General features: G+C 48.0%; 1 protein-coding gene across 3 annotated transcripts in view; it reads right to left on the reverse strand.

Moving 5' to 3' along the window:
- Positions 1-20,538, reverse strand: part of BAZ2A (bromodomain adjacent to zinc finger domain 2A) — a 34,763-nt gene extending 14,225 nt beyond the window's left edge. For 2 of the 3 annotated variants that reach the window (XM_047067032.1, XM_047067030.1), the window contains exons 1-7: positions 20,362-20,538; positions 15,482-15,566; positions 5,041-5,178; positions 2,882-3,475; positions 1,815-2,000; positions 998-1,216; positions 66-566 (exon numbers count right to left, since the gene is read on the reverse strand). In XM_047067032.1, coding sequence (XP_046922988.1) covers positions 66-566; positions 998-1,216; positions 1,815-2,000; positions 2,882-3,475; positions 5,041-5,176 — 1,636 coding nt within the window. In that variant the 5' untranslated portion in view covers positions 5,177-5,178; positions 15,482-15,566; positions 20,362-20,538. Of the gene's footprint in view, positions 1-65; positions 567-997; positions 1,217-1,814; positions 2,001-2,881; positions 3,476-5,040; positions 5,179-14,850; positions 15,041-15,481; positions 15,567-20,361 lie in introns of those variants that run through there. The other variant, XM_047067031.1, reaches the window with a different exon arrangement.
- Between the last annotated feature and the right edge of the window lie 120 nt (positions 20,539-20,658).

The raw sequence follows: 20,658 nt of genomic DNA on the forward strand, positions 1-20,658 counted from the left end.
ATGTCACATAGGACAGAAACTTTTCTTGGAACTGGCTAGGAGTAAAACAGAATCTGGACACTCACCACTACCAGAAGTAGTGACTCCTTCTCCAGTGATTTCCTCCAGGTCAGCAGTGGTTTCAGGGAGGCTGCTGACATCTTTATCTGCCGGGGAGGCTGCTGGGAGGACAGCTGCTGGGGAAGCTGCAGGGGACACTTTTGGGGAGGTCACCGGGGAGGCCGTCAAGGAGACTTCTGAGGAGACTGGTGGAAGGGCTGCTGAGGAAGTTGGAGAGACAGCTGGGAATGCTGCTGGGGAGATGACTGGAGAAACTTCTGGGGAGACTGCTGGCGAAACTGCTGGGGAGACTTCTGGAGAGATTTCCAGGGAGGCTGCTGGCGAAACTGCCAGGGAGATTGCCGGGGAGGCTGTTGGTGCGGCTGCTGGTGAAGTTGCTGGATGGAGCTGAATAGTGGATGACTGGTCAGGGGCTGGCTGGGTCAGAGATGGTGGGAAGTCTGAAGACTGAGTCTCCATTTCTTCCTGTTCTGCATCACTACCATTGTTCAGGTCAAAGGTGTTATCTGGAATCCAAAGGGATAAGATGGATAAGGAAAAATAGTGTCCTACAAAGAAAGAGAATCTACTCCGTCAAACCTAGACTAAGCTAAACAGAATTACTTCCAGTGCTTTCCCCTGGGGTTGGAAAATGAGAAGTAGCCTCTGGCTATCCTCCCCAACCATTCATGAAGGTCAAAGAGCAAAGATGCTGCTGTCACTGTGTGAAGAAGTACCTTCTACCTGGAGCCAGTAAGGCCCCTGGCCTTTTTCCTCCTTTCCCACAAGTTCTTCTGGGTGAGGGCAGAAGTCAGAGTGTAACAGCCTATGCCTTTAGTCTATCCCATAGCCCCCTCAGCTCCCAGCAAGGCACCCACCCCTAAGACTATAACTATGGAACTGGTTCTCTCACCTTTTCCTGGGCCACAGACTCTCTGTCCTACCTCTCTTCACTTACCTTGCAGGACAGACTCCCCAAGGACAGGTGGAGAGGTGGGGCTGGCAAAGATAGAGGCTGAAGTTTGACTATCATCTGCCAGGAGACTGAAGGCAGTGGCGTTATTGAGGGAAGGGCAATCAAGGGCAGAAATCACAGGGCTGTCCTCAAGAGGCAGCTTGTCCTCTGTACCCATCAGCTCCGTGTCATCTATACCATAGAGTCCTCCACTCACTGGCTCTTCAGGATGTGGAAAAATCAGAAAACAAGATTTAAGAAATACTGGTATTATATCCCAATTCTAGTTCCCATCTTTCTAATATTAAATTAAGGACGTATCACAGGTCTCTCCCTGAAACAGTAGTCACCAGACTTTAGGGATTGTAAAAGCTTGAAATAGAAATGAAGGGAAAAGCACTGACTCTGTATTAACCCACAGACCAACGGAAAATTCTAGCATCCATCACAAAATAGGCCTTTCTTATATTTTAGTGGGGTAAAAGGTAATTGTTCACTGGCAACAGTTTCCTTTCTAGTTACTGAGAACTCAAATAGCCCAACTGTGTGGTAATAAGTCCTTATCCAGTGAATTATTACAGCTCAGGGCTCTTGGCCAAAAGGAACACTAGGAGAGAACCTGGGAAATGAACCAATTCAGCTCAGAGTGCAGTTGGCCCAGTCATACAGTGGCATGAACCTGTGGTTGGCCACAGGATTATCTGGAGGCCCCAATGCCCCAAATTCCTAAATACTTTCCCTGGTTTACTATCTCTTCTAGGTGACAGAGCTGGCTACCTTCTACATGGACATATTGAATGGAGCCAGCCTCCAAGCCTACCCGGTGCCAGAGGGTTGAAGGGCTCCAGAGAGACTTCACTGAGGATTGGAGTGTCTTCCAGTTGATCAGGAAGATGTGAAGGATCATCTAAGCAGCTCACTGTGGGGTCAGGGACCAAGACTGAGACCTCTTGGTGTAATGATTCCACAGAAGGGACAGAGCCATTGTAGCCACACATCTTCAGTTCTAGGAAATCCCAGAAGAGGGCAAAAGTCAAAATCAGGGCCTTAAACTGGTTCATTCAGCTACAGTAGACAGCCAGTCTTTGCTAGAGGGATGTTCATTCTTTCAGTAATTAGGGGTACCAGTTTTATGTTGGATTCCAATCATACCAAGATACTCTAGTGAGCAGTGCTAGTAAAATCCTATTGCAGGTAAAGAGAAGGGAGAAGAGAGTGGGGTCTGAGACAAGAACCCTGTCATGTTCTCAGCTATTTCCCCCATCTAGTGGGAACAGGTGGTAAACAGAGAAAATACCCTGTGATTTTACAGGGTGGTCACCCTTATATGTGGAATCAATAGCAAACTAAGCATTTATCTATTTTGAGGACAAAAATAAGAGGGATTGTCACATGTACCAGTGCTAACAACAACAACAAGCAACAGGAAACTGAGTAAACAAGCAATGATATGCTCTGCCTGTTTCTTCCCTCCTTCAGGTGTCAATCACTACTAGGGCTCAGCCCACTTTAGCAGCCCAGTCTGGCCTTGCCACAGCCAAGTCAAAATTGGCCTCAATGCCCCCCTGCTAAAGCCCCAACCCCTTCCTATATTTTGGAAGAAGCCCTTCTTGATGCAGGGTGTCTGTTGGGGCTGTTTCAGGCTCGCCCACCTGCCCTCTCCAGGCCAGCAGCTCTGCATGAGCTTGAAATAATTTGCACTCCCACTCTCGAGCTGGTGCTGCTGCCACAAAAACACCAGCCACTTGGCTCTGCTAATCACCAACATGCAAATCAGCCTCCACTGCAGAGAGCTGGAAAGACAAGTTTTCCTCACCTCAAAAAGCCACTGCCCCCCATAGACCCCTTTTTCCTCTCCCAACCCAACTCACAGAGCCATAGTTATACCTGGCTGCTCTTCTTCCAGCTCCAGGCTGCCTACCAAGCCAGTGCCATTCTCTGCCACAACTGAAGTCAGCTCCTTTTCTGCCGCCTCATTGGGATGGATACCACTGCCTACCTCCTGGGAGGGTGCAAAGGTCTGGATGCTGGATCCCAACATAGGAGAAGTCTGTGGGGAGGTGAAAAAACTAGGGGGTCCATTGGGCATCACCTCAAAATTCTGGTCAGGAAAGGAATCATACAGTTCCTGTGAGTCGAAGTTAAGCCCCATGGGACTCTGGGTACCGTTGGCCCAGAACTCTTGGCTCCCAGCCCGAAGGTTAGTGTTGTGACTTGGGGATGAAGGTTGCCGGCTGCCCCCAAGGATGCCGTTGAGTGGGTATTGTCCCCCCGAGAACTGGGAGAGAAGGGGTGGGTCCTTGAGGTTGCTGCCAGGATTGGCAGATGGGTACTGTGAGTAGTTCCAGAGACAGTCGTAGGCCACGCTGGGGTGATGGAGGTGTGAGGTGCTGGAGGAGTGGGGAGCAGAGTTCAAAATCCCTGAAGTAGTAGTGTGAGATACAGTAGATAAGCCATTAACATTCACATCCCCATTCAAACCTGGCAGAGAAAGAGGAAAAAGGGTCAGTTACAGATATGTATGCAAGTAACTCTACCACCTCTACCAAAAGAACAGCACTGACTAGAAAAAGGGAAGGTGAAGGGGAGGGGGATTCCCCCTCCACTATATTTATAGCTTTTCAGTCTCCAGGGAACACCAAACCCAGATGCTCCTGGATGTAAGCTTAGCAACTGCTTCTGAGGCTGCTGAGTAGGGGGCTGGGGAGCTCTCCTGGCCTACCACAGGAGCGACCAGCAGAGAGCTGGCTGCTGCTGCTGCTCAGGGTTTTTTATATGAAGCTGCCTGCAGACTCCCTACAGTGACTTGCATTCTTCTCCACCCTCATTCCCTAGAGGAATTCTTCCCTTGGAAGTAGCATGACTGAATTCTCCAGGCCCCCCCCTTACCCCAGAGCCTGTTTGGCCCCACAGTGGCACCAGAAGGGACGGCCTCCACCTCACTGGCACATGCAGATCCAGCACTTTGTGCCGGGCTAAGAATAGAATCTGCAGTCACCACAGCGGCAAGATCCCAACTCAGAAGGCTGGGCTCGGTCCCTCCCCATTGGAACTGGAGGATAATATTGCAGGGGGAAAAAAAAATCACTGCGTGACTAGTACTACAGACTTCAGTTCTCAACACCAATGGCCACCTCTAGACTGGAGGACAATTCAAATAAAAGGAACCAGATACTAAAGAAGCTGAGGGGGAGGAGGGTCCTCAGTGTAATAAAGGAGCTTCTATCTGCAACCCCCTTGTGGAGAACAGAAGGGAGAGGTGGTTAAGTATAAGCCTACAGCAGTATTTTTCTGCTGCAAGGAAGGAGGAAACCATTTGGGCTTCTCTCTGCTTCCAAGCATAAAGTACCTGAGACCCAGGCAAGATTAGAGAAACACTTGGCACAGCTATGGTACAGAACAATTGATAAGCCAAATCCAGGAAAAGACCTGATCCTGGCAGCAACACTTCTGTCTGGAATTATAGACGATTCTCTCTAGGGAACTAGGTAAGCATTTAAAACTTCCCTGTCCCTATCTTCAACTCTCAAGGACAGGGGTGGCACGCACACTTCAAGCATCTGCCCTCTTCTTTGCTACACAAACTGAAAGGCAAATACATCCCAATCTTTACCCAATCCCTCCACCCCCAATCCTAGGGCTGGCTTCTCCAAGCTTTAAAAACAGCTTCTCAGAGGGCTGGACCTTTATCTCTCTCATGGGTCCACAAGTAGTTATCAGAAGCAGTAGCCACCTCACCATTCTGGCAGTAGCCAGGGAACAGGGCTGACAGAAGAGCAGGCTAAGATGAAAAAGCCAGGATGTTTTTCTAACCCCTTCCAACCTTAAGTCAAGACTAAGAGTATCACTTCCATAAACCCCTAGAACTTGTTCTTAGAAACTTGCTTTCTCTCCAGCAGCTGAAGTTCTGAAGATTTACTTCCTCCCTCCCCACCTGGCAAGAAAAAGAGCTGTTGTGAGGTAGGGGAGCCAAATCTTATCCCATCAACCTGCTCTAAAGGAATGATGCCCACTCCCTCCCCAGGCCATGTGGCCCTCACACTCACTTTTCCCTTGCTGGGGGAAGTTCATGGGAGACCCGTTAGTGTAGAGGCCCTCCCCTGAGGAGGGAGAGGGTTTCAGTCCTGAGGCAGCAGGTGCAGGGGGAAGGCCAGTAAAGTTAAAATGGTCGTTTGCCTCCATTTCTGTAGGAGGGGAGAGAGAGGGGAAAAAAAATACTGGCGGTTAAACAAGGTTATGTCACCTGGAATCTTCTAGAGGGAATGCCCCCTCCCCTCCATCTACTTACCCTTCTCCTACCTAAGTACTGGGGAGTGTGTAAGGGTACAGGTTGAAAGATGAGGTGGAGGAAATATACCCCTAACTGGACAATGACCATACAGAAATAGTCTTTTAAAGTCAGACTCATAGAGATACAGAGTTAGTGAGAAAAACCAAGCTATAAGCCTGAAGGAATCTTCCCCTTGTGTGAATCATACTTCTTAAACTTCCAGTTTAGGTTATCCCTCTATGTTAGATATTAACTCTCTATTATAACATTTTAACCTTCTCCATCCTTTTTTTTTTTTTCTTTTCCCCTTAAGGTAAGGCCAGAGTCCCATTCCCAGGGACCACAGAAGGTTCTCAAAGCCATCTTTTTGATAGGAAGCCATGGAGATGGGGGTTGTTGGCAGAAAAAGCATTTGATACATTTGCTGCTTTATTATTATACTTGAGTTAAATAATTTCCATGTAACCCTATCCACAGCCCTAGACATCTGAAGAAGATAGTACAGTACCTTAGCAAAGGAATATGGAAATAATATATTTTAGGAAAGGGGACCATAATAGCAAAACTCAAATCATCCAGCAACACTTCTACTCCTTTTTCATGGTTTTCTAAGAACATAGCTCAGAAAAATGTCAGAGGTGGAAAACTGATTAAAGAGGGTGTCCAAAGGAATATTGGTCTGTTATACCTATATGGTTACTTCCTAATGTTTTAGTTTTGTGGCTTAAATGTAAAGGGTCACAGAGAGAATAGCTGGACATCTTACATTTATAAAGGGTGGTGGCTCATTTGGGGGGCAGTATGGTTAAAAAGCTCTTCACCTTGTCCTGAATATGAGGTGATATACTACTAGGAATAAGAAGAAGTAAAGCCCTTGGTCAGAATATATTTAACTTTGACAGAGCAAAGATAAGAGGAAAGAAAAGATGCAGAAGCCAGAATTATTGTAAAAGTCTGATACATCAATCAGATACCTATGATGTAGTAGTGCATATTAATTTGATATGTAAGAAACATGATCGGGGCACCTGGGTGGCTCAGTCGGTTAAGCGTCCGACTTCAGCTCAGGTCATGATCTCACGGTTCGTGAGTTCAAGCCCCGCGTCGGGCTCTGTGCTGACAGCTCAGAACCTGGAGCCTGTTTCAGATTCTGTGTCTCCCTCTCTCTCTCTGACCCTCCACCGTTCATGCTCTGTCTCTCTCTGTCTCAAAAATAAATAAACGTTAAAAATAATAATAATAAAAAATAAAAAGAAAAAAAAGAAACATGATCTGTCTTAATACAGAAAAAGCAACTCCTTGGGTTACTATGTTTTTAAAAAGGGCAGAAGAATTCAGGCAGAAAAATCTATTTATTTATTTATATTTGTAATAATGTTTTTTAAAGTTTATTTATTTCCAGAGGGAGAGAGAACACAGGCGCACACGTGAATGGGGAAGGGGCAGAGAGAGAGGGAGACAGAGAATCCCAAGCAGGCTCCGAGCTGGAACCCATGAACCACCAAGATCATGACCAGAGCCAAAAGTAAGAGTGGGACACTTAACCCACTGAACCACCAGGTGCAAGGTAGAAAGATTTCTTTATCAAGCTCCCGAGATGAGGCAATAAGCAAATCTAGATGACATTTTAAATAACCTCTTTTTAAAAAGAATCAGAAGTAAAACTTTTTAAAGAATTAAAAACATATATGACCATATGACCACTGCCCAAGGTTTGGAAAAGTCATGTTTTTAAATACGCTAGATAACGCAAATTAGACACCATTAGGTGTTCTAAGCATGAACTGTATTTATGACATGATAGCTAGAAGATTTTCCGGGCTAAATACCCTAATTGTCCCTACCTTTATCAATTTTAACTGAAATTAAAAAAAAAAATAAAATAAAAGCAATCTGTATTTTGTTGATATAAGAGGAAAAAGTTTTTAGGATTGATCTGCTTCCCATCTTCACTCTAAAATAAGCAGCAGACCTAAACCTGCTGTGCGTCAAAGAAACCGGTCTTACAGAGAAAAGACCTCAGGATCCTCCAGGATTTCCCTACATTTAAAAAGGGCCACTCCTCAGTAATAAGGGATCTGAAAAATAAGCATCATGAGATTAGTGATCCTTCTGAAATGAAAGGAGGAAAGTTCATTCCCTAATCTTCTAGGTTAGGTTAGGTTCCTTCCAAAGCTTACATCCAGAGCAAAGAGGACATGCAGTAATTCATTTCGGAAGTCCTAGAAATGCTATTCCTGGAGAGCCAATCTCATTGGATCCCCACTTCTTTCCTCCCCCAGTTTTATGCATAGCCCCACCCCCCATGATGTGTGTGTGACATATACACACCTTCTCTCCTATGTGCACCAAAGGATATCCTTCCACTCAATGATGGGCCACAGTTCATTTTTCCAATTTCTATTTGAATCTGTGAGGAAACTAGTGACCTTCTCCTCTCGGCTACTCTGGGAGAGCACAGCATTTCCGGTCTCATAAATTACATACTAATAAGAATAAATGGATGGCTCACAGAAATCAGATAAGTAAAAGGAATGGGAAGTTATCTAGTGCCTGAGGTCTGTTTCCCCACTAGCCTCCACTGAAGGGTCATCAGGACCACAATCGCTTCATTTACAGGAAGATTCCTAGAAATATAAAATACTCTTTGTGCTGTGCAGTGAAAATAGCACAACATAGTGGGCTCTACATTCAAATCCCAACTCTACTACTATTAGCTGTGTGACCCTGGGCAAGTTACTTAATGTTGCTGAGCCTTAGTTTCAGGATTACTAAAAATTTTAGTACTCACCTCCATGGCTTGTGAGGATAAAAAGATAACCAGCCCCAAAGATCAAAATATAAATATAATTTGAAACCATTACCAGTACTATAAAACTAGGGGTAATCCTTCCAGTCAGACTTCTTTACCCTTGACTCTTGATTTCAGATGTCACTTACCTATGGGATCATACTATGGGAATGCAAAAATGTGGACAGCAATAAAGCCAGGGTTATTTCATTTCAACCTTCCTACCCAAGATGCTTTTCACAATAATGCCTGAAGGTAAATTATGCCCTCCCATCTATACTCTCCCTCCTACTAAGGAGAACAGGTAAAGCAAAGGAGAGTGTCTCCCTTTGAACTAATAGGATTTTGGCCAAATGAAAAAAGAAATCAGCACCCAACCCCCAGAATAGCAGACAGCTCTCATGACCAGGAAGTACAATCAGGCCAGCACCCAGCCCAGTCCCAGGAGTATGTAAATGGATCTCTTAAGAGACTCTATGCTTCATTTTTAAGAATTAAGGGACATTGCTCCTTATGCTTGAAGCAGTAAAGCCCTTGCCACACGGCCAAATAAGGCTCCTTTTCAACTGTTTTCCTCAGTCCCAATTGAAAAGCTACTTACCCTGTGGATCTGTGACATGATTTTAACACAAAAAGGCTGACAATGCACAAAGTGTTGAAATACAGATTATAGATTTCAATCAACACTGTTGCAGGTGCCCTGACCAATTCTAACACCCAGACTTCTGAGGCTACCCCCAGAAAGACAACACACATTAAGCATCCAGCCTGACACTTTGGCAGTAGCTGAAGCTTTTTGGTTCATTCTTCCTATATAGTATACCAAAGTTCCACAGAGAGGTTCCTAAATTGGGGGGGGGGGGGGGAACAGTCAGGGGAGTAGGGAGGTAGGAGGGAAGAGGTAGGAAGAGATTTCAGATGTTTTTTTTTTATTAAACAGGAAATGCAAATTTTACTGTATAGTAAATAAATCATACCATTATCTTTTGGCTCCATAATTGTGAATGTTACAAAGGATATTTGTCAACTCTACTCATCTCTGGATTCACCTACCATACCCTAATAAGTGGTTCCTAACCAGGGGTGATTTTGCCTCTGGAGACATTTAGAATTGTTGTTGAAAAGTATATACTACTGGCATCTAGTAAGCAGAAGCTAGAGATGTTTCTAATGATCCTGCAATACACAAGACAGCCCACCACACAACAAAGAATCTTCTGGTTCAAGAGATAATTTGTGCCAAGGGTGAAAAATCTTGCTCTAATACAAAAACTGCCCCATTCCCCAATTCCTGTCCCACACCCTGAGGGATTACTTTTATATCTAAAAATCCCTTCCCTGGCTAAATTGTTTTCCTCCACTAATTCAGAGTGCAAAGTGCCAACCCATGCCTTCTTCTCTAGTAAAGGACAGCCCATTCTGACAGCCCTGGTAACAATCTTCCCTTGGAACTCTGACTCAGACTACAGCATGTACAGACTGAGGCTCATTCTCTCAAAATGTGGTTTCTTTAACCCCTTTCATAGTCAGGGCAGTGAGGCAGGAGAATGATGAAAGAAGACTATATATACTAAGGGGGGCTACTCAAAGACAATTGCCATGTCTAGGCTGCTCAGGAGGACACAAAGATGACTGTTCTCTGTCCTTATTTCTTCCAAACTATGTAGGTTTTACGGCATCAATCGGATATTATGTTTTACCGTTGTATGTCCAGCACCTAATTTAGAGCTAAGTACATAAAAGAACCAAAAGAAATATTTGAATGCACAGATTACACAAATGAATGAATAAATCTATCTTTTCTGCCACTGCCAGCTTACTCATCTAATAAAGGCTGTAGTTTTTGTTCAGAGAACCCAAAAATTAATTCTTCACAGAGGTAACAATTTCTAGAAGAGAGGTCCCATACTTTGACATATTTTACACAGCTATCCCCTACAGAAAATAAGGCCTGGAAACAGGAAAGTATTGAGAATGTACAGAGGCAATAAATTTGAGCTCTAAATTAGTAAAATGTTTTGCTTGATTTAACTGAACACTCAAGTTACATAGTAGGTTTTAAAATATTTGTTGACTCAGGACACCTGGGTGGCTCAGTCAGTTAAGTGTCCGACTTTGGCTCAGGTCATGATCTCATGGTTCATGGGTTCGAGCCCCGTGTTGGGCTCTGTGCTAACGGCACAGAGCCTTGAGCCTGCTTCATATTCTGTGTCTCCCTCTCTCTGCCCCTCCCCTGCTCACATTCTCTCTCAAAAATAAATAAACATTAAAATATTTGTTGACTGAATAAAGGAACAATATAATGATCTGGATAGGTTTTCTGCCACAGTTCTCTCTGGTCACTTCACTGTCAGAGGAATGGAAGTGTGTCTGAAATTGCAGGACAGTAAAAGTCACATTCCAGAGGTTGTAACAAGGTTATTTCCCTCTTTCAGCCCTAAGCGTTTCTCAGAATTTCAGCTCTAACAGTTAAGGACTTGGCCTTTTCCTTCAAGAAGACATCCCCTTCCCAAAAAAACCTGAGCTGAGCAGGCAGGTTAAGGATCCTGTTTAGTGGGATAGGTCATGAAGAATCTAATCTCAGGAGACCAAAAGTAGTGAGACCACCTTTCTCTTAAGTACATTCATGTTTTAGTTTTTTGATGAATTTTTTGGTAAAGTTGGATTATCCTTTTAGTTCATAAAATGCCGTCTTAATTATTCTCGATAACTAGGAAATGGATAAAGCACTGAGTAACACAGTAACACAATGCTACTTTTACTGCCAGGACCCAATCTAAGAACCATCTGCGGAGTTCTTCAAAGACAGGTTTTCTGTTTTGCAGAATTTCATAATTTCAAAATTATTCAGACTGACAAGCTGGTAAAGAAAAATAAATAAAGTCCTTCTGGGGGCACCTGGCTAGCTCAGTCAGTAGAGCATGCAACTCTTGATCTCCAAGTCCTGAATTTGAGCCCCATGTTGAGCACAGAGATTAAAGAGCGCCTTCTGAGCGCCTGGGTGGTTCAGTCAGTTAAGTGTCCGACTTCGGCTCAGGTCATGATCTCCAGATTCGTGGCTTCGAGCCCCATGTTGGGCTCTGTGCTGACAGCCCAGGCCTGGAGCCTGCTTCAGATTCTGTGTCTCCCTCTCTCTCTGCCCCCTCCCATGCTCGTGTATGCGCGTTCTCTCTCTCGCTCTCAAAAATAAATACATACATACATAAGTAGTCCTTCTGACCCATGTGCAACAATGCTGATTAAGTATTAATCTTGGCCTATGGGGAATATGAAGACATCCATATCCCAAGAACAAATTAGGAAGATTATTTGCCCCAGGAAATACCTCCTAAGTTTTATACTTCATTCTAAGACATAAAAACTTAAGCATTATTGCCTTACTGTACATATCAGATACAAGGTCAAACATCATACTAGTTATTGGACTAACTCCTATGCTATTTTAACAGTGAGAGAATATTATAATATAGCAGGGGTGCCTGGGTGGCTTAGTCTGTTAAGCGTCCAATTTCAGCTCAGGTCATGATCTCATGGTCTGTGGGTTCCAGCACCCCATCGAACTCTCTTCTGTGAGCACAGAGCCTGCTTCAGATCCTCTGTTCCCCCCCACCCCTCCCCCACTTGTTTTCTAAATAAATAAAGCTTAAAAAAAAAAAGAATATAACATAGCAAACCTCTTCAAAGGTAATAAGAAAGGTCAACAGCAGCAAGACACAGTAACCGTAACAAGCTTTGCTTCTCTCTTGGCAACACCTGATTCCAGAACCACCAAGAGGGCAAGATGAGCCTTTCCACACATTCTAGATTTCTGACTGGCTTTGATGTCAACGCACACAGTTCTCTCTATTCCTCAAATTTCCTTTAGGAAGGAAATACAGACAAGAAGCAGTCAATATTAAGAAATCCACCGCTCTGATAGAAAAATGCATCCATTTTACAAGAAGGACATGGAGAGGCACCTGGGTGGCTCAGTCAGTTAAGCATCCGACTTCAGCTCAGGTCATGATCTCGCGGTCCGTGAGTTCGAGCCCCGTGTGGGGCTCTGTGCTGACAGCTCGGAGCCTGGAGCCTGTTTCAGATTCTGTGTCTCCCTCTCTCTCTGACCCTCCCCTGTTCATGCTCTGTCTCTCTCTGTATCAAAAATAAATAAATGTTTAAAAAAAATTTTTTAAGAAGGACATGGAAAGGTCTGCTTCAGTCAGCTGATTAATCATGTATCAAATGAATTAAAATCTACTGTTTCCTTTAAAGAGTCCATTGAAAAAAAGGTGGTCTTTTCCCTTCCTTCACTTTTTTAACCCCCAACAGGGAAAATCAATTTACTACTATTCTGTCAGGTCCCAACTTAGGTAAAAAAAAGGTTGAAGAAAGGGGAACTTAAAATCAGCATCAAATCCACCCTATCAAAAGCAACTCAAAAGAACCAACGAGTCAAAGAGAGGGGCAAGAAAAAGGACAATGACACCGGACTTGTTATTATTTCCATAATATCAACCCCAAAATCTCCACTGAACACAGCAATGATACTATCTTAACAGTGATGCTGCTGCTGTCACATAACCATATATCCATTCCTATCCTGGACCTCTAACTGTTCAGGTGGGATGTTTGTGACTGGAAAATACTGAAAAGATTCTTTAAAAAAATTTTTTTTTAATGCTTATTTATTTTTGAGAGAGAGAGACTGAATGTGAGTGGGGGAGGGGCAGAGAGAGAGAAGGAGACAGAATTGAAACAGGCAGGTTCTGAGCTGTGAGCACAGAGCCCAACGTGGGGCTTGAACTCAGGAACAGAAAGATCATGACCCCAGGCCGAAGACTGACGCCACCCAGGCACCCCTGAAAAAATTATTTAAATGCCAGTCTTAAACAGTTTTTAGGATATTCCAAACGATCTTAAAATCTCACCTCTCAAAATGTAAAATCCTGTCACCAACTCCTCTCAAACCAAACCCAGCGTCTAACAAAGTGCCTCAGGACATAGTACACACAGTCCATCACTATATGCTATAGTTGAAATCTTCTGCAGTTATCTGGGGGGAGAAAGAGAAAACCTGGACACATGATTTTGTGCAGAACAAAGGAGAAGCTTACCACTCTCTAAGAAGTGAGAAGACAGAAGGTGTCTTTTATGTACTAAAGAGTAAGTCATATGACAGCTAACTCTCCTTATTCGTTGGTTCTGCTTATTAAAAGGTAAACCCTCCAGTACCCTACATCAACTAACAGGCTTCCCATAGGGACTTAGGCTAGAATCACCAGTGAGAAACAAGTCCACCACCTGCACTCTGCAAATCAGTCCCTATCCCAACACATAATAAATTCCATGCTCAGAGTCTACCCTTTGTCACCTCACAAGCTCACTTGACAAGGTGCTCTGCAATACAGAAAGTTATACTTAAAAATATATTAAGCAGGACCCTAAAAAGCCACTCTCATGCCACAAAAGATTCCAAATCTTCCTGGCAGCTTTCCATGCTGAGAGAATTTGCATCACTTGTATTGAAAGTGCAGCAGGGCTGGTGGATGACTAAGTTTGCTTCTCGATGACCTCTAGCTCAAGGAAAAAAAGAATCCAGACAGGGAGGCAGAGATGCTCTGGAGGGGGGTGTGGGGGTACGGATGGGGATTCTGTGAGTCAACTGCAGTGACTACACTTCCAGTTGACAAATTAAGTTTACAAAAAAAAAAAAAGAAAGAAAGAAAAAGTCGAACGAAAGGACTCTAAGACCACATTGTTGGCAGGATCCAAGCTTGCCCAGAAGGCCTCAGAAAATGAAACCAAATCTGATTAAAATGGACATTTCAAAACAACGAGACGCAGCAGCAAACGCACAGCTGCCATTTCCCGGCCACTTCCTGCGGGAGGCTTGGGGGAGGGGCTGTTTGTGTACAGATGGAGGTGGAAGCCACCCCCCTCATCTCCCCCCCCCCCGCCCCCCCAAGGATGCACATCTCGCACTCCAATAAATCCTACAAAGGATGTCTGCTATAGGCATTGCCTTTCCTCTGAAAATTGGGAACATTAGGAAAGAAAGGGATGATACAGGGTCATCTTTTCTGTCACGGAAATGGGGATCCCCTTAGTGAGGGATCCCCTTCCAAGGGGGATCCCTCTTTATTCTTCCCTTCAGCCCCTAAAAGCCGAGCTCAAATGCAGACGTCTCAGCATCAGCCCTGTGAACCCCCATCCCCGGAGGGGGAGACTCCCGGGACTCGAGGGCCCCAAGCCAAGCACAGCACCACTCCAGCAAGGCCCTCTCCTGCTCGCCACGCTCAAGAGAACCTGCGCCGCTCAGTGAGGGAGACACCCTGAGACCACTCGAACCCCTTTCCACCCTCCACTTGCCGCTGCCAAAACGCCCCAATCCCCACAGAGTGTTTAACCCGCCCAGGGAACCCCCTCACCCACCCTTCGCACTCGTGCAGTCCCCACCCCCACCCAAGGAGGTGGAGCCCCTCCCGGGGATTCCATCCGAGTCCCCCACAGGAGTCATCTCCACCAGCCAGGCGGCTTCTCCGCCTCCTCGTCGTCGCCGCGGCCGTCGCCGGGAGCCTCCATAGCTCCTCCCGCCCCCGCCCGGGTCTTCAGCAGCCCCAGCAGCCCCCTTCTCCTCCAAGCCCCTTGGGCAGAGAGACTCCCGCCCGGGGCTGGGTCCTAACTGGAAATAAGCTCAAGTCAGCTTCTCGCCCAAGGCGAGGCTCCAGGCAGCACTAGAGCCTCTCTTCCCTGAGGGAAGCCTAGGATAAAAGCGGGGCTCCCTCCCCTCAGGCCCCCAGACGTAGCCCAACAGACCTGAGGCGGCGGCGTCCAGCCTGGCTCGGGGCTTGTCTCTCCCCGGGGTACGGGCGGTTCACATGGCCGCGCTCCGGGCGCCAGGAGGGGAGGGGACCGCGGGGGGAGGGGGTCTGGGGTCCGGGAGGGGGGAGGGGGACGCGGCTCAACCGCGGGGCCCAAGCGGAGCCAACATGGCCGGCGGGGGAGGAGTGAGCCGAAGCCGGAGGGGGGCGGGGAAGCTACGGCCGGGAGAGAGCCGCCCTCCTCGGCCTCCACCACCGGGTCCTAGCGCCGGGCATCCTAGCTCCCAGACCTGGATCTGGGTCCTAGCGCCGCGGTGTCTCCCTAGCCTGCGAGCAGCTCCCTCTGCACCAAGTCTCCTTGTGGTCCTGTTTCACAATGAGCAAACAGAAAGGCGTGCCAAGGTCCCAAAGATTAACCTAAAAGACTAGATCAAAATTTTAGGACCAAGGCCTATCCAGTCCCTTAACAGGGGTGGGGATGGAAGTGGAGGGGATCATTTCAGTGGCAGTTATTTCCCAGGTTGTGTAGGGGAAAAGACGAAGTGTAGAAGCTGAAGTCAGGGAAGTTCAGTCCTGATAAAGGGGTGGAGAAAGGAAAGAGCCGGCAGCATCTGCTGACCACTCACCTCTGTCCCGTGGGGGCAGCCTGGTCCTGCCTGGATCACCACTTTCCCAGCGACATCTGCAGGGCGCTGGGGGTCAGGAAGATGCCTGTGCGTAGGAAAATGAAGCATTGGCTCTGGAACCAGACAAGGAAGACCTGAGTCTAGCCAAGACCTGAATCTAGCCTAAACCTGGTCAGAGGGGCAGGGGGATTACCCGGAAAACTGACACAGCAATTAAGATGCCCCAAATGTCCACCTATTCTATAATCCCAGTACTTTTTTTTTTTTTTTTGACAGGATTAGAGGACTGTATGAAACTCAAGAACAGGAAAGAAAAAAATAGAGGACTAGGGTTTGGTTCTCATCTACAATGTCTAATGCAGGGCCCCAGGATGGAGAACAGTGTCACATAAGGTTAGAATTTACAGATTTTCTAGCTCAATCTGCTCTTGTTTGGCAGATGAATTAAGGCCTGGAGAGGTTAACTGACTTGTTCAAGGTCAAAGAGTGGATAAATTGTGACCAGAAACCAGGTTTCCTTTCCTTGTAACTCAACAGACTTTGCAGGCTTCAAGATAATTCCTATTCAGTGCAATGCAATGCAGTTATACAAACAATTGCAAAACTCAGGCTGAATATTCTGGAAGAGGAACGGAGTGTGAATAATGAAACTCTGGCAGTTTTGAGAGGTCAACAAATACCTTTTCTTCTGTGGGTCTGCGAGGAAGAAAATCTGAAAACTGGGTGGGGGCAAGGCAGGGCCAAATACATCAGTCTAGATTGGATTTCCTTACTTCACAGAGGAGTGGACTCTTCCTCAGTTTTGGGAACAGACACTACTCCGCACTACAAACAGCTCAGAGGCTAATAAAAAAGCGAACTTCAGCAGAGTCTTAAAGTGTGTGGGCCAGAGTGAGGAGGTTTAAGAGGGTTAAAAGGGTTTCTCTCCCTCTCCAGAGAAAAGCAGATTACCAGGGGGAAGGAGCAGACAGGTAGAAATCAAAACCCTTCTCTCCTGACTAAATAATAGATTTATAGGTCACCGTTAAGAAAAAAATAAGGACCCCAATAGCCTGCTGACCTTAAGTATCTGAATTAAATAGGAGCCACACTCAGGGGACAGAGGCCCTTCCTTCTGGAGAAAGCAGGGATCCAGCAAACTTCTGCTAAGTAATGCCCCACCTTCCCCAAAATAAAAAAGTAAAAAAATAAAGGCAGATGGAAAAGAGAGCTAGGGCTTGTAAATGGTTTCCTAAAGGGCAGCTAGATATCTTTTTCTCTTCCCTTTTCCAGGACAGATGAGGGAGAATCTTCCTACCTCCCGCCCCCAATCATAGAGCTGGCCAGTCAGAGTCGGGAGGCAGGGGAGGAGACTGCTCCAGTCAGACGGGTGTAGCCACGCCTCTTCCCCCACTACCACACACCCACACACACCCACCCGCTGGCTCCACTATGCTCCGGAAGAGCCGGTTACTCCTGTGCCCCACTGACTGCCCCCACCCCTTCCGAGCCCCAGGCCTAGTCTCCAGGGCAACCCCTAGGACTATCCCAGCCAGGAGCGGTAGGAAAGAGGGGTGTTTGGATAGAAAGGCCACCTGGGATTAGAAAAGAAAGTGAGGCAGGATCCACTCTTTCCATCTGGTGCAGAAGGACTTCAATTACCTTCCTCCCTGAATGAGACCCCTCCTCATCCCATCTAAGCAGAGATCTTCCTTACTCTTTGAGGAAGGGTGAGGGTGGGGTGTCAATATGCCCAACAGCTGGGTATTTACTTCTAGTCAGAAGCCACCCCAGGCAGCAGCTGTGCTTCTCCCCACCATTCAGACAACAGAGGGCAGACTGACCCCATATGTCCCCAAACATTCCTCAGTCCCATCAGATGTGGCCAATCACCCACCCCATCTCCCTTTAGGAAGCTACTAGAAAGGGGAAGGGGCAAATGGTCATCTTTTCAGCAACCTGTGAGAAGGATATCTAGGGAATACTCTGAACCTCTCTCAAGCCACGCCAGTGGACGGGTAATGAAGAAAATGAGAAGGGAAAAATTAGCACCTGCTCCCCCTTTCTCACCCTCCCTGTGATCCTGCTGCACCACCCTGACTCTGGGGTCAGCTGCCACAGTGCCTGGCTCCACTCTGGAGCCAGATGGCTGGGGCTGGGAGGAGGAAGAAAAAGAAAGGAAGAAAGAAGGGAATTTGTTTGCATCCCTCTACCCACCTCTCTTTCTCTCCCCCTCCAGATATCCCTGGAATTCAAGCCCAACACCACTGCTGACCATCCTTTCCTCCCCCCAGCTACCTCCCAGCCAATGGAACAGGACTCAAAGTCTGAAGCAAATCCAGACACCCTGTCCCCTCATCCTGGAGTGGGGAACAGTGGGGGAAGGATGAAAGCACAAGAAGGGGCAGAGCTAGGGGCACTGCTGGACTTGGAGCGGGGGAATTCCCCAATAGAGGTGACGTAATTATTAAAGATTTCCCTTGCCCTCCCTGGCTGAATAGTTTATAGTGTTAATATGGTCTAGTAGAGAGAAAGCCCCCAACCCAATAACCATTCCAACTTGCTCCCCTCCCTCTTCAGGTTAGTGCAAAACAGTCTCCTCCCCATCTATATTTTGGGGAGGCTAGATTCTCTTATAACCCATCAAAAGGACCATAAGCCCTCCTCCTCTTCTCTGCAAGTTGGTATGTACGCCTTCAGATTCACCCACATACCTGTTTGGAACTCCCCAATGAGCTTCTCCATGGTGGTCTTAGAAGAGGATGGAGAAAGTCTGAACTTCCTTAGGGTGAGGGACTTTTGCATCTGAGCAGAGAAGGCTAACCTTCCCACGCCTCTCCCAACACCTTTAGAGGCTCAGTTCCAGCCCCTCACCCACTATCTTCCAACAGCCCCTTAAGCCCATAATCAGAAGATTCTGGGTGTGCCCTCTCTGCCACCCCCCCTCCCCCCATTCCCTGACTCTGGAGGAGCGTTCCTAAGCTGGATCAGCCCACCCCAGGTTCAAGAAGGCCTTTCCCACCTAGACTGGTTGGTGGGTGCTGAAGTCGGACCCCCAAACTCCAGGAGGGGTGGGGTGGGGTGAGAGCTACAGAGAAGCTTTAGATGGGGCTTAGTTGAACTTGAAGGTCTAAGTGGAGCAGGGCCCGAAAGTGCCTATAGCCTAGGCTAACCCTCCAACCTTCACTTACTACAAGGAAGAGGAATTGGGGTGGCGGTTATTCCCCCTCCCATTGGAGGTTAGGATGGCGTGGGAAAGCTCTGGATCCAGAGGGGAGGAGGCGAAACCCAGACCGCGGGAGATTTTTCTGGCGAGGAAGGCGCGGGGGAGGGGGGAGATCCTGGGTGTAGAACAGGACGGGTACCCGGGAGAGGTTGGCCGAGAAGCGTGAGGCGGCTTCGGATTCCGGTCGCAGAGGACAGGGGAGAAATAGGCGAGTAGATAGTGCGGGGGAGAGAGGAAGGGCAGCTCCCGCAGGGGGAGGGTCAGATCCTGAGTCCCGGGCAGCGGGGATCCCCGGGGCAGGGGACCGCAGGAGCGGCCTGCCCGGGGACTCTGGTATCGGATGGGGTTGCCGGGCCTCACCTGGAGCAGGGCCGGGCCGCGGGCGGCGGCGGCGGCGGCGCAGGTGGCCCGAGCCGGGTGGCGGCGGCGGCGCCTCCTCCCCCAGCCCTGGGCCGCCGGCGGTGTGTGGGGGTTGGGGGGGGTAGCACTTAAAGGGGCAGGAACTACTGGGGTAAGGACAACCGCTTGGGTAAGGCAGTCGCGAAGAATCCGCTGGGGGAGGGGGAAGCGGGTGGCGTCTCCTAGGGGCCAGAACCAGGAAGGATCCCAGATGGAGGAAGAGAAGAGATCCCAGGAAGAAGAGACAAACTTCTATGGTGAAGTGGGGGATGGTGGTGGGTCCAAACTGGAGGACTTGGGAGAGCTCCGCCCGCGCTCTCGGGACTCCGGCAAAGATCTCTTCACAAAGGAAGAAGGCTGGGAGAAAGAAAGGCTGGGAAGGCAGTGAGAGTCCCAAGGACGCCAAGGAGGAGTGGGGGTGCGGGAGAAGGAAGGCCGAGGCTGCTGGGGGGTAACACACAGAGGCCCTGCTAGGTGAACAGGTTCTCTGTGTTTCAGCTCCACAGGGCCCGATTTCCTACAGCTGTGGAAAGGCATAGTCTCCTTCCCCCAGCACTGCCCACGTTTAAAAGCTTCTGGAATCAGGAAGCCACGAGGGCAAGGACCTCCTAGGCCTTTCAACCTCAATCCTGCCTTTCAACTCTCTCACTCAGTGTTAGTGACTGGAGCTTAGGGGGCCGCCACTAGCAGCCCTAGTGGGACTGCTGTGGGACCGTGAGAATCGGCTTTATTTCAGTTTTCCCCCAACCACCACCACCCTTGCAGCAACCTCTGGGGCAACAGGAAGCAGCTGCTCAGTGCAGCCCCCACCTGGTGGTGGGTCGCCGTGGGGGAGGAGAGAAGTCAGGGACTTAAAAGGCCTGGGAGAAAATAAGGGGAAGAGAGGCACCTTAAAAATTCTCCAACGCAAACAAAAGTGAGCTTTACTTTGCGGTGGGGGGGAGACCAGCAGTGAATACTGTAAAATATTACTTGAATCTTCAGCAGCTTAAATGGGGAGGAGCAAGGGGCTGTGTGGGGGGGTGGGGGAGACAGTGAGGTGGGGAGAGCCCCGACCTGAGGTGCACAGTCTCAGGCTCTTCCTGGGAACTGAGCTTGCCAATGTTCATGATCCCTTGGTCAGCAGCCTCACTATCTGAGCCCTGTGCCCCTATAGTCCCGTTTCCCCTCCTTCACCCACCAAAAGAGCAAAGGTTAGGCCCCACCCCTGCTGAGTCAGCCAGGGAGGGAGGTAGGCATCCTTCAGGCCTTCCCCCAGGCTGGTCCTCATACTTACCCATGTCCAGCTGGCAGGGCTCCAAGGCTGGGACCACCCAGCTCCTCACTGTCCTTGGTTCCCCCTTCACGTGAAAGCTGGTGTTAGATCCTCCTAAACTGTGAGCTGGGAACTAGCACGAATCAAAAAGCCAATGTATGCTTCCTGCGAACCACAGCCTGAACTGCTGTAGGGTGATGTCCCTGTGTGACAGACTGGGGTGGGGAGGGAGGAGGGAAGGGCGGGGCTTTCTCTGGGTGGAGAGGGAGGAGGAGGCGAGGACAGGGCAGAACCAGGAGAAATATGGAGGAAGGTTAG

The sequence above is a fragment of the Lynx rufus genome, unplaced genomic scaffold, assembly GCF_022079265.1.
Source record: "Lynx rufus isolate CCGP_SWC_20201006 ecotype Redwood Valley unplaced genomic scaffold, mLynRuf1.p SCAF_7, whole genome shotgun sequence".
Lineage (NCBI taxonomy): Eukaryota > Metazoa > Chordata > Mammalia > Carnivora > Felidae > Lynx > Lynx rufus.